At 36.4% G+C, this 14,809-nt stretch overlaps 1 protein-coding gene across 2 annotated transcripts; it reads left to right on the top strand.

Moving 5' to 3' along the window:
• The first annotated feature begins 1,253 nt into the window (after positions 1–1,253).
• Positions 1,254–14,445, top strand: LOC121729176 (solute carrier family 22 member 1-like). Of its 2 annotated transcripts, none has more exons than XM_042117612.1 (7): positions 1,254–1,536; positions 8,073–8,151; positions 9,391–9,491; positions 10,853–11,004; positions 11,430–12,038; positions 12,697–12,878; positions 14,240–14,445. In XM_042117612.1, the coding sequence occupies exons 1-7, from the start codon at positions 1,373–1,375 to the stop codon at positions 14,411–14,413; spliced, it is 1,461 nt and encodes a 486-aa protein (XP_041973546.1). In that variant the 5' UTR covers positions 1,254–1,372; the 3' UTR covers positions 14,414–14,445. The 2 variants fall into 2 exon arrangements, with proteins under 2 accessions (XP_041973546.1, XP_041973545.1); XM_042117611.1 differs by lacking the exon at positions 1,254–1,536 and adding an exon at positions 4,703–4,959.
• The last annotated feature ends 364 nt before the right edge of the window (positions 14,446–14,809 follow it).

Genomic DNA, 14,809 nt, shown 5'->3' on the forward strand with positions numbered 1-14,809 from the left:
CTAGCCCTCGTCTAAGTGATTGTCTTGAGGTCTCGTGATAGGTAGAGTCAAGGACTCGACACGCACGAGAGCGGATAATATTCTTTTTATGCTAATCCATACTAAAATTATAAATGAGAATTATGTATGTCTGGTACCTCTTTACGTATATTATAATTTAGCATCAAGATACTTTGAATCAGGGGAAGGAACATAGGATAGTTCATATCCGAAAAAACACGGATATAGTTTTGGCGCACTGAGTAAAAGCAATGTTGTCCTGTACATAATCTGTGAAAATTTCAATTCTCTACCTAGTACCGTTCTTATTACCAGACAACGGGAATATATTTAATACTTTTAAACTATACATATAATTAAGATTTTTATTATTTATTTATTTATTTCTTTGACACACCAACAAGGAAATACATTAGAAAAGATCTTGACAAGAAAACATGCAATTGTAGAATAAAGATTAATGTTTCCTAAATTACAGGTGTAGTTCTACATGCACAAATCTTACACACATTATCTTAAGATCTAATAACTATGATGGATCTAAAATGGCAATAAATAAGCAATAATCACATATAAACAAGCCACAATGTGAGAAAGAAAAGAACAGAGAAGGGTTAACACAAAAACAAAATTATAATCTAATACACATATTTAATACACATCCATGACCTAGGAACATCGAAAACTTTTGGTTCCGTCGGTGGGATTCGAACCCGCGACCCCCGGCTTGAGCTGCCACACACTCTTAACCATTGAGCCACAGAGATCGTCGAACAGTAATTTACATATGAACAAAATCAGCTGTTTCCTGTTAAATTTACATTTTTTTATTACTTCTTCAAAAACTACTGTTACAACAATTTTGTCGATGTTGATGATGCAATAAACAATAACATTCAGCATTGAAGTTGGTCCATAGAGGCTCTACCGTCGCCGCAGACCGGTCTTATCTGCGGCCAAATTACTATTAATATTTAAGAGTTTATAATATTATGCGGTCACGCATAGTTCTTTTGATAAGAAATTTAAAGTACGTATGCATAAATTCAGCCTTGTTTCGGTAAATAACAGACGTTTAAGTGTAAAATTAGAGCTAATTTATATTTAAATAAAATTATTATCAAAGTGCATTTAAGTGAAAACATTAAACTAAAATTTAATCAAATACATTTTAATTGAGCTGATTTTTAACTATAACTTTGTAGCAAAAATGGCTTATTTTTGTGAGATTGAAATATAAAAGTGTAATCTCAGTGCTACTAATCTTAATTTGCGTTCCATCTAAATTTTTGTGAGTTTCATACGCAAGTGCTCTGGTGTGTATTTCTCTCAAAACTCTTGTATGTGCCGATGTGCGTAACAAAGTGACAAGATGACTAGGGATCAAAAAACTATAGATTTGGACGACATATTGGATGGTTTCGGAAACTTCCAACCTTACCATCTGTGGCTGGGCTTCCTGATCAACTTCGGTGCTGTCACCAACTCCATCTACACTGGCAACTACGTGCTTGTTGTTGAGAATGTCGCTTACAGGTATTTTATTAGGGTAACATTTTAAACTTTCGCGTTGCATTATAATTAAACTTTTTAAACGGGACTTAACGCGACTTATTTAAGTAGTAATGCTACTACGAGTACATACTTTTTCTCGACGTTTCGGCCGTGTTGCAACGGCCGTGGTCACGAGGGGACTCAGTCCCCTCGTGACCACGGCCGTTGCAACACGGCCGAAACGTCGAGAAAAAGTATGTACTCGTAGTAGCATTACTACTTAAATAAGTCGCGTTAAGTCCCGTTTAAAAAGTTTAATTTTATTAGGGTTCCGTATCCAAAGAGTAAAAACGGGACCCTATTAATGAGACTTTGATGTCTGTCTGTCTGTCTGTCTCCAGGCTGTATCTCAAGAACCACTACAGCTAGACTTTTCAAGTTTTCAGAGATTATGTATATCTGTTGCCGCTATAACAACCAATACTAAAAACAAATTAAATATTGGCTTTCTTCTCGTAATCCATAATGGCAACAGGTAGGCACTTGAAATATTAACAAAATCACTAATTATATTCGTACTTTATTATTTAATAGTAAAAATAAAATAAATGAATTTAGGTCGGCTCCCATACAAAAACACATTTTTTTCGTTCTATAACGGTACGGAACCCTTCGTGTGCGAGTCCGACTCGCACTTGGCCGATTTTTGTTTAATCTATATTGCTTTGGCTTTCAAACAGGGGATGTGAGCGCGTTAGTAATATTTTCATGAGCCCTAGCTCATGAAAATATTACTAACTCGCAAGGACTCTGTCTAGCTGCTAGGCAGAGAATTTTTAAAGCAAACAATCAACTATTAACCGGGGTCATACGGTAGGGTTAATTTTTATTATTATGATTATTATTATTTTATTAGCTATTAAAGTTAAGTCTCGGCAAATAAATCAGGAGAGTCATTTTGCTTATTATTAGATACTGATCTTTATCTGGCAAAAAACGTCACATAATATTATTTTATTACACTAGCTGTCCCGGCAAAGTTGTTTTGCCATATAATTTTTTTTTGTATGAAAAATAGATGTTGGCCGATTCTCAGACCTACTCAACGTGCTCACAAAATTTCATGAGAATCGGTCAAGCCGTTTCGGAGGAGTATGACAACGAAAACTGTGACACGAGAATTTTGTATATTAGATTTTAATTACCTATCTTCGGAAACCTTGCAAATAATCGCGATCGGTTTGCACGTGTGTAAACAGTAAAAATATTATAGTTGCTATTTTTAAGACACCTATACATAATACAAACTTGGTTTGTAATATTAAAGTAATTATTTTCAAATAATAATTGTTAACAAAGAAAGTACATGAGAAAACGACCTTCGCTTTGGGTTAAAAAAAAAAGAAAAACATAAATAACTTTTAAACGTGTGGTTTTCCGGGGCTAAGGCATTAGTTTTGTTTCCCAACCTGTTGTCCGCGGACCCCTGGGGGTCCGCGAGTATATTATTGTGTGTGTGTCCACGGTGGTACGGTGTGTCTAGACTATACATAATCGGAGTTTTCTTTGCTGTTTATTTTATTAAGGGGATCCGTGAAAACTGTTCTTGTTTTCGTAATTCATAGGCTTGGCTGAAAAAGGTTAGGAAACATTGGCTTAGACCTACTTTAAGAACCTGAAAAACCGCATAAGAAATACAATACTTATGAAAGATTGTTTTATTTGACGTATTTAGTATTTTTATTATTTGCATTGGAGTAAAGGAAGAGAAAAAAGTTTTGTTGAAACCGACTAAAATAGGTGTAGATCGTAACCACTATTGTGTTATTATACATTCATTATTTTATTAATATATTTTTTATATACTTAAGAAAGTATTCTAAAAACTGTGTAGAATAGTATAGTTACAAATTACAATTAATTTAAAAAGGAAAAATATATAAAATAAAATATTAAGGATATAACATTATAATAAATGCTCAAACCACAAGGCTTATTAGCATATTTGTTTATTTTTGTAACAAATTTTGAAATAATTTACATAAGAAGTGAATATTGTAATATTATGCGTTAAAACTGGTGACAGACACACTAAAAATCCTAATATCATAATGTGTTATGCAATTAAGTAAAAGACAAAATGCGTGAAAATGTCATTCTTTGATCTATGTAATATAGCGTTAAATATTATATTATTAAATTATTTATGTTGTCAAACAAATAATGGGGATTGTCCATTTTTTTTTAATTTTGCTCATTACAAAAACATTTCGAGGAATAAGGTCAGTGATCGTTTTTCTGTATATAAACGAAAAAAATACCCATTAGTTACTTATATTTTTGAACAAATATGTTTAACCTTTGTTTGACCTTCAATGGTCAAATTTATTGCAAATTAGCAATAAATTCGACCAACATTACGTTTCGAACTTTTGGTAAGCTTCTCGTATCAGCTTTTACATAATGAGAACTTGCATTTGACGAACCAGCCATTATAAATAAGATTGAAAGGAAAAACATACTGCAGAGGTCAATTACTGGCCGCCGATGATGACGTCAGAGCGAAACTTTAAAAATTTATTGAGAAAAACTAGCCAATGAATTTCAAAATTATTTAATTTATATTTTTAAAATACCGTATTTTAACGAAAAAAAAAAAAGTACATGTGATTTTTTTTGGACAATGCCCATTCATACTTTGAAAGAGAACTTCCTACTTCCAACCATAGATAAAGTATTATAGTATCTAACAATGATAAAATATTTTTGACATTAGGCACAAGCATTATCACTTAATTTTGTATTACACCTTGTATTTAACATGACTAGCTGACCCGGCAAACATTGTTTTGCCATTTAAATTTTTCCTAGTGGGTACTTATTAATATAAAAAAGTAGATAAAACCTTCTCTCTGATGATTTTATTTAAAAAGATCATTCATTTATTTAAATTATATAATTAAATTAATTTTACAAGCAAGAGGGGAAAAGTGGGTGTTATACTTGAATACCACATATTTTGGCGTAAAAAATATTTTTTTTCTTATATAATAAAGTAGTTAGTCTGTATTGACCAAGTCAAGTTCATAAAATAAAATATATTAGGCAGGTATATAATAAGTTGAAGAAGTAGTTTAGAATACAAATAAAATACATAGTAGTTGTATAATAACCTTAAGAATGTTAGTACCTCGCTATCACCGCATACATGAAACAAATTGGTCTGAGAAAAGTGTTTTACATGTATTGTGAAAAAAAAACTTGAGTAACAAAATAAAAAAAAAAAAACAATAAAATGACTGCATCAGTTTATAGTGAGAGGAAGGTTTTGGATGATGTTCTCGACGAGTTTGGATTGTTCAAGCCCTACCACACGACGTTGGCTCTACTTATTATATTTGTGTCTATCACCAACTCTATATTCTCTACGAACTACGTGTTTGTTGTAGACAATGTTAAATACAGGTATTTATACAAATCAGTGCCGAATTTACACGCTTAGGTCACTTACCGACGTACACAGAGACATTTAATTATGATTAACCTTCAATTTTATAAAGAGTTTGACAGATAATATTGTATGTATGAGGCTTATTTCAAAATTTAAAATTAATTAATTACTTTAAAAGTAATTAATTAGAGTGGAATATTAATTACTTAAAATTTAAGTAATAAATATTCCACTCTGAGTGCAACAGTTTGGCCACTTTATTTCCACACCGTGTACGTAATATGTAGGTCTGTAGGGCCTCTATGGACAGGGCCCGATCTAAGGGGGGGGGGGGGGGGGGGGGGCGAGCCGGGCATTTGCCCAGAGCGGCAAAAATGAGGGGCGGCGATATTGACTTATTCCTATCTTCCAACCTAGCCATCCACCACTTAAATTTGAGAATTTTACCAGCTAACCTACCTTAAGTTTGCTTGTGGAAATATTTGAGTATTTTACTTAAATATTCCTCCCATTTTCCCCCAACGAATATGTTTCCTGTATATGTAAAGGGCGGCGAAAATTATTTTTGCCTGGAGCGGCTAAATGGCTAGATCGGGTCCTGTCTATGGACGCTGCCATCCCTAAGCCATGGCCTATAACGGCCTATTTAATATTTGGTATCATAAATATTAATTACTTGGTACCTTAAACATGAGGAAATAAGGAAGGAATGTTTTAAGACTTTTGAGGACATCCTCATCACTCTATATTTGATCAGTAAGGTCAAGGAAAAGGAAGTAAGGTATAAGTCCTATGCATGATAAAATATTAGGGCATGTAAAGGAAAAAAATATAATATATTTAGAAACATAAAGGTACGATTATATCTTATCATAACTTCAATGCCCATTGGTCCAGGTTCAGAGTGCGGCCCTTGACTCAGAGGTCGTGAGTTCGATTACCGCGTTGGGAAAATTAAATTACTTCCAAGGTTGGACAATGCAGGCTCATCACGTCGTTAAGTTAAATTTATAAAGTAAAATAATATTTATTAGACCCTGTTTAAAGTTATATCAAAATCATTATGTGACAATAATTGCGTTAAATTTTGTATTTAAAGGCTGTCTGTGAAGTGTATAAAAATAATAGTAAAAAAAAGTCAATATTAGAAAGTATTTTAGATTCTATGTACTTATGTACAATATTATTATCTAGTGCTTAGTTTCAGGATTAATTTTAAATATAAATTAGCCTGTGAAAGGCTTCACATTTTTATTATAAAGCAAAGGCAATAATCCTGCAGGCGTGATCATGAATTTTAACTCATAATTGTCACGATCTTTAATGTAAACTGGATTTTGTTGGGAGTGCCTCACTTATTAATGTTACCGCATTTTATTTAGAGAAATAGGGAGTTTGTATCTACTATAAGAGAAATTTATTCTTAAGCAGATGGTGGATCTACGTAATTCGTTCAGGTTATGTCAATCTCAGGATCCATAATGATAACGTGAGTCAGTCAACTGTCTATGAAAAAATTTACTCGATGGTACCATAGAGTTAATATTACCTATCGTAAACGTAACCAAAATTGATTTACATCTGTGGATACAATTATGTTTTCGTGTGCGTGTTAGTGATGTACTGTATACATCTTGTAATTCGAATATCGATTATGGAATAATAATTGTAAGATTGTAAAAATAATAAAATGGGATAAAATAAAACTGCATAGAATAATAATAATATTGTAATTTTTGAAAAAAAAAGATTACTTTTGTCACTAACCCTTTAGCCGCCAAGGTCGTAATAATCCGACAAATATTTTCGTGTCCATTTCGCCAAGGTCGGATATTCACGACCAATACCACTACTCGGTTAATCTGCCTTTTTTGTTTGATAGCACTGTATTACTTATATTAAAATAATGTTTATACTTGGTAAATAGTTAACGAAGTAATCATTTACAATTGATTACACTTTAGTTTCTTAATGAGAAGACCTAAAAATAATGTCTAAAGTTAAATAAATTACCGAAAATATTCTTAGAAAAGTGTATTGATGTCCAACGCCCGAGTCGGACGGAACAAAAACAGATGAAAAAAGAGGTATACCACCTCAAATCACGCTTCTCTTTCTACCACGCAGTGTTACTAATAGTGACATCTCGCTTGCTCAGGCCTTTGTTTCTCTATTGGTAACTTTATGGATGGTACATTGTACACCCAAAGTCTGAATGGTTGTGTTACCCAAAAGTTGAATGGCTCATTTAAAAATGCATCTAATCGTATCGCCTCGTCATGTTGTAGTGTGAAGTCTTTTCGTTAAGGTAACAAAAACACGTACACAAACTTTCGATTTTATACGTGATATAATACTGTTAACAATGAATAATAACATTCCGAGAGTGCCAGCAAAACGAAACAGCATAGGCAGGCATTTGTTTACGCCATAAGCAAAAAAAGGGGAGGAAATTACCTCCTCTCCTATGCCGCGCCGGCGGCGTAGATATAGCGTAGTTAATGTAAATAGTTGTTAAAAATGCATTATAGCGTCTCAGTGCCATAATAACACCTTGAAAAAGTTTTTTATTGCTTATTGTTCACTTGTTGCTACTTATATATCTGAGAGTGTCGAACAGAGCGATACGGCACACCTGTTTAGTTGAATACAATAGCCAATACTAAGCCTCATGGCCATATTGTAACAAAAATGCTGTCATGCAAGTTTATTCCTAGGCAGTTGGTAGACCTAAGTTATTTGGGTGGGTTATGTCAAGTTAAAAATATAGTTATGTTTGTTAGCTAGTCTTGACAACCTAACCAAATATTCATTGATAGTACTGCCGATAAAATATTTGTGGTACTTGGTCCGTATGGTAGTTTTCTTGATAATGACTGTAAAATTAATTGTTTACAAAAATATGTCTAATGACTGACAAAACTTCTAACCAGGCGGGATTTAAAAGCTTTAATTTAATAATTAAAGCTTTTCCATGGTAATCCATAGAGCACCGTGGGAAGCAACCCTTACGATTTGAACCTCTCTGTACAACTGCAGGTGGGACTCAAAGGAAAACGCACATAACATAATTTTAGAATTTAGAATTAATTTTAGAATTTTTAGATTTTTTAAATTTCTTTTATAGATGCGCAGACGGCAACTCGAGCGTGTGTGGCGGCTGCGACAAGTGGGTGTACGACAATCCCGACAGTTTTGTAGCTGAGGTGAGTACACACAGACATATTGCAAATTGCAATGTTTTGTATGTACATTCGAAGAAATTGATTCATAGGCAGACGACAGACCTACGTCATTCGGTTAAGTTTAATTAAAAGTTTGGTTTGTCGCTAATAAGTTACCGTCAATCGTCATTTGCCTATAAATCAACTTCTAAACACACTAGGCCGAAAAAACGCGGCCGAAGTTCGGCATGATTACGCTTGAAATGTATTTTAAATTACCGATGACACACCATGCCGAAATTACGTCGCGTTATAGCGTACAGTCGAGCGTAAGTTCGGCAGCGATTCGGCGGCAATTTTTTTTTCGGCGTCAATTTGGTGGCGCTCGAGACACTGAATACTCGGGCAAAGTTACGTAATTGAATTTGCGCCGCGTAAATTCGGTTCTCATGTGTCATATCAGTCAAATGCGTCGGAACGTGTGAGTTCAGTCGCGTGTTTTCCGCCTAGTGTTTAGACACTAATAATGCAACAACCAAGATGGTGCCCCCTGCGGTCTAGTATTTTAGAGCGTGGCTTTTTAGAATTCTACCATGGTAGATGACTTATACCAAATTAATTGACAAAAAATATTTATGCAGACGAACCGTCTTATTTTTTCTGAAGTCGGATAATGAATAGCATTAGCAAGTAACAAAAACGGTGCATTGTTTGAAAATCACGGAATCGTAGCCTCTTTTTGTGCACTCACGATAGAAGAAGTCAGGGTTGATTATGTCTTAAAATACAAAGGTCTCTAAAACATACCACTTACTGGCTTCATAACTATTCCGATTAGGTTCAAAATTGCATTGACACCAATAAAACACAAATAATATAAGGGCTTATCGCTTTGCTTTTCGCTTATCTTATAATACGATGATTCGATAAGTCATAACTCATAACACAGTATCATACAGTATTATTAAAAAAATATGTGTGGCAGTCGGGGACTGCTGCGGTAAAGCTATTGCATAGCATTTTTTTATCAACTTGAATAATAATTCGCATACGTGTAGTCGCACGCACACACACACCTTGCCGAAGTCTGGCAACGCCGCACAGCTGTGCCGGTCGGTGCGCGAGCACCACACCCCGAGCCACACCGAGCCGAAGTCTGCCGAACTGAAACGACGCGCGACGCTAGACGAATGTTATGTGTTTTTCGTTACGGAATTTCTTGATTCGGTTGCCCCGCTAACTTTTATGATATTAAAATGCTTATAAATGCTAATGTTTCAGTTCGAGCTAGCATGCCAGGACTGGAAGCGAACGTTGGTGGGTACGGCGCACAGCACTGGATACATGTTCGGCCTGCTGCTAGTCGGACCCTTATCTGATAGGTACAGTCGTAGTCTAATGTTTATGTAAGCGGGCCCCTGGACGATCAATTTTATTGCGCAATATCACACGCAATATATTTTATTGAACAACTTATTTTACAGCAAGATTGAAAGGCGGGCGCGTTCAATATTAGCTCTAGGCGATCAAAAATATTGCAGAATACGTGATATTGAACAATAAAATTAATCGTCTAGGGGCCCGCTAAGAGCTGTTATATGGAATACCACCGGATCGAGGCCTAAAATAAAACCGTTTTAAGACTCAAACGGTCGAATCGGAATGCCGGGTCCTGCTCTAACAAACGTGAAATGACGTTGTTAGAGCTGGACGCAGCATCCCGATTCATTTGAGTCTCACAACGGATTCGTGGTGCGACCCCTGGTGGTACGGGTAACAACATGCTCCTGGCCTCGTGGGTGTTGCCCGCATGACAGGAAAAACATCTATGAAGACCCCATAAACTTGAAAAGCCATTTTCAAGTCAGGTAGACATTATTGGAATGGTAATTCAAATCGCATGTTATTTAATTCGTATCATAAAAATTGTTTTATAAACTTAAAACTAGTTAGGGTGTAAGAAAATAATCATTGTCACAGCTGCTGTAGTAAATAGTAAGGATTGTTAATTTTACAGTTTTTGTATTATTCAAGTTAGTTATGGATTATTATAGTCGTCACAGCGCTTGACAGAGTAAATTACCTATTTCTTAAATCATCACAAATTAAAATAATATTCTTCAAAGCGCGGTGCTCTTGCGTGCTTGCAAGGCAAATTAAAAACTTAGTCAAGAAGCGATAAAAATACAATTATTTTTACTATCTTACGTGTCTTTAGTTTATGTAAGAATGACGCGAAATGTGCGCGAAATAGTATTTTTTTATAATTTTGTTATTTTTATGTTACATATAATTTAAAATATTAGCTATGCTGCCTGATATTTTGTTGCAAATAAATTTTTCATTTCCAAATTGGTAAGCAAATATATTATCACTATAATTATATTATAATAACTTTTTCGGGATGTCCTAATTGATATTATTGTCTATCATCGGTTCGGAAAAAACCCAGCGAAAAACACCAGCGCGGCGTAAGAAACTCGCACAGGGCCATCTTTTAGCAAAAAGATGGGAAAATGCGTAGGAAAATTGTTATTTAAACAAAAGAGCGTGTGTACAGAATACCTTTGTCAGAAGCATAATATATACTTATTAACTTTATGGTCAGAAGTGAATCTTCTGTCCAAAATCGTGACAGAGCGTCGTGATGTAATATTGTGATTATTTCGACCCTCTTTTTCATGACGCGACCTTGAAATCTCACTCTTTACGCGCCTAAAGTTTTATTTCAAAATGCTTTCAGATTCGGCAGGAAGACGCTGATAATAGCTACTGGTGTTATGGGCGGTGTCATCGGCATGCTGCGGAGCCTATCGCCATGGTACTGGTTGTATATCGCACTGGAATTCCTCGAGGCTGCAATCGGTGACTCCTGCTTACCAGCGTTTGTACTAAGTGAGTAAGCTTCACACACCAATTTTAGGTCAGCTGACAGTTGTTTGTCTTCAACTTTTCGAATGTGTAAGACAAAAGAAACAGAGCTTGTAAAGTTGATCGATGTTTCCCTAGGAAGCTACCCTGCTGATGATTATTTAACTTTTACTAAATGAAGATATTGACAGAAAATAAAATATAAAGTTTATGTCTAAATATTAAGGGCATGTTTCATAATTCCCGATAAGGTGCCAGATAGGCTTATTTGACAGATCTTCCATACTCTATGTGTCAAGTTAAGTGGTGGATAGCCTTATCAGGAAGTGGTGAAAGAGGCCCTAATTGAATTAAAGTTAACTAATAATTGTTAAAACTCCCTGAGCTAAGGTGTTGATAAATGCATTTAATTCGGTTCCTGTAGTATCACAAATGCACTTTTCTTACAGTGTTGGAGTTCGTGTCGAAACAAAAGCGTGTTGCTTTCTCGTCCATATGCACCATCGGGTATCCCGCTGGGAGCATGTTATTTGCTCTGGCCGCATGGATGGTGCCGTATTGGAGACATCTACTACTCGTCCTGTACACCCCCGCGCTCCTGTTCATCTTCTACATATTCTTCCTTGACGAGAGTCCCCGATGGCTCCAAATTAAAGACAGGAAGAAGGAGGCTACGGATCTGCTAGTAAAGATTTCGAAGATAAACGGCAAAGAGCTGGACAGGCATGTGCTGGAAAAGGTATCAATGGAGGCGGAATCGAAGGTGCCTTTGGGGAAGCTGCTTAAGAATACCTTCCAATCGAGTGCCCTTCGGAAGCGGTTTCTGGTGTGCCTCGTGTGGTGGATAAGCTGCACGTTTGTGAGCTACGGCATGACGATAAACTCGGTGTCTCTGCAGGGCAATAAATACGTGAACTATGCGCTCATTTCTGTGTGTGAGTTGTTCGCCATTTGGGGCATCATGTACGTGCTGACGCATTATCGAAGGAAGTTCCCTTTGCTCCTCACCTTCTACATTGGTGCCATCTTCTGCCTCGTTCAACCATTCATGCCTAGTAGTAAGTATTGTTGAGTTATGTATCTATGTGCAAGCATTTATTTATTGTAAGCCACATTTGGTAGGTTAGTGTAATGAGTTGCTGGATCTTTCTTAAATTGTAAACTTTATTTTAAAAGAATAATTTTTCTCTCACTTTTTTGGTAAAAAGTGGAACCCGTGCGAGTTTCTTACGCCGGTTCTTCTCGCCGGGGTAGTTCCCGAACCGGTGGTAGGCATCAGGTAGACATTCTGAAAAAATTTGATTCAAATTTACTCAGAAATAAAACATTTTTTATTTTTATTTTTTTTTCCATTTTTTCAATTTCCTGTGGTCTGTGGACATTGGACGAGAAAACTACATTCATAAAGGTTCTGCATTCAGCATTGGGAGATAAAGTTTGCAGTGTTATGCTGTCTAAGTTACATAGAAAAATCTTGTCTACACGAGGAGATTCTGTAGGACAAACGCATTACATAGACTTAAAAATCTATAGTAGCTGAACATGCACTAACATCTGTATATTATTAAAACTACAGGTCTAATACATTAAAAAAAGGTTTTATTTCTGAATAAATTTCAAACAAATATTTTCAGAAAGTCTACATGGTGCTTACCATCGGTTCGGGAACTAGCCCGGCGAGAAGAACCGGTATCTTGAATTGTGCGGTATTTTCAGATCTCGGCTGGCTCTCCGTAGCCCTGTACATATCAGGGAAGACGATGAGCTCCTTTTACTTCAACATCACGTACATCTACACGTCGGAGCTGTTCCCGACGTATACTCGCAACTCCATGCACGCGCTGTGCTCGTCTCTCGGACGTATAGGCTCGATACTCGCCCCGCAGACACCACTTCTGGTAAGCCACGAAGATTACGGGCGCGCGAATTAGCGTCTAAACACACTATGCTGAATTTCCGCGGAGTTCGGCTTGATTCCGCCTGCAATGTATTTTAAATTACCGATGACACACCATGCCGAAATTCCGTCGCGTTATATTATATGCGTTTGGCATTGCTGACGTAATCATGCGGAATTTTCGCCGCGGAACTTCGGCATGGTTTGTTTAGACACGGCTCAAATCAGACCGCAACGCGGCGTGTCGATGCATTTCTAAATTTATATTGAATTGACAGATTTCCATGACGTCTCACGCAATTGAAGTCTAGTCAATTCAATACAGAAATGCGTCTGCGTCACGTTGCGGTCTAAATTGGCCGATACGCATGGATCATCCTTCTTTTCAGACAGTCATTCAACTTGTATTATACCAATGAATGAATAAATTGTTGATTTATTTCAAACATTCCGAACACTTGAGTGATCAAGTGATTTCACAGAATAAAACATTCAACGTGTTATTACCTACTACCTATTAAAAATCTATTTACTTTCATAGGTTTTGCGTAAGCAACCGGCGTTTGACAGCACATAATATTATATTGTAACATCTGCAACTTGTTGCTCACCTGTCGCGGGATCGCTCTCCCCTACCGCGCGCATCTCATGGCCAGACGATTAAGCATTCTCAATGACAAAATTAAAATACTTTAAATCGTTTCAGCGCCTGTTTAATATTGACGCAGCCTTTGATGCGCGCCCGCTGAACTTTGTCAGGCGCAACATTTTTTAACTAACATCGAATTTAATAAATTCAGCGGCATGAAATACTTTTCCAAATTTTTTAGACGGGACTAAAGGCTTTTAATATTAATACCGTCGACGTATACTCACGTAACTCTATCTCCTTCTATAAAAAATATATAATGTGACTGAACGTTTTTTGTATGACTAACTTGAATAGTAGATCATTTTCAACTAGATGGGACTACGTTGCGCCGTGATAAGTATCGCGCGGCAACCGTACATATTTCCGCAAAAAAACTATCCTATGTCCTTTCCTGGGATGCAATTAAGTATCTCTATAGCGAATTTCATTAGAATCTAGCTATAGAGTATATATAGAGTCAATTCAGGCCGCAACGTGAGATGTAGATGTATTTCTAAAGTACTGAATTGACAAATTTCGTGAGTGTGAGACGCTTGTGGTGAGACGTCTTGCAAATCTGTCAAATCCATACAAATTTAGAAATGCATCTACGCGTCGCTTGCGGTCTGATTTGGGCCCTGTCTAAATTCTAAACACACCATGGCTTTGCGTTGCGGTCTGAACTCTGAATCGACCCTATGAGGTATTAATATGGATTAAAAATCTTTAAGATGCCATACTGGAGTGGTCTCCCGTCCATCATCTTCGGCGTCGTCGCGGCGGTCGCCGGAACAGCCACTTTCCTCGTCCCTGACATAGACTCCACATCACTACCGGACACCGTGCACCAAGCTGAGGCCATCGGGATGAAAGACAAGAAGACAGATGTCATCTCGCGGTTATGACATGAAGACGTATTATGAATAAAATATAATTTATAAAGATGAGTAGGTATTTTATATTATTTTTACTAGCCCATTAGCGTGAATTTTGAAGTCACTTTAAATCAACTTACCCTATAGCAGTGCCATCAGCATTAACTCGGCAGTGGACTGAACAGTACGACATCAAAGTCGGTAACCGGAGTCATTTTACACCAGGCGTGAGTTCTAAAATATAACCTAGTATACAGATCATGCAGTGCTCCTGACATCTTGAATCGTCGTATTGCAATGGTGTATCACTGATGAGACAAGTGTGACGTATTATAATTATCCCACCTACCCTACCCAAAAAGTCATATTATAGTACGTCAATGCACGGGTGTATAATAATATTATATTGGAACAAAGCAATAGTAT

The sequence above is a fragment of the Aricia agestis genome, chromosome 7 (genome assembly GCF_905147365.1).
Source record: "Aricia agestis chromosome 7, ilAriAges1.1, whole genome shotgun sequence".
In the NCBI taxonomy this organism is placed as follows: domain Eukaryota; kingdom Metazoa; phylum Arthropoda; class Insecta; order Lepidoptera; family Lycaenidae; genus Aricia; species Aricia agestis.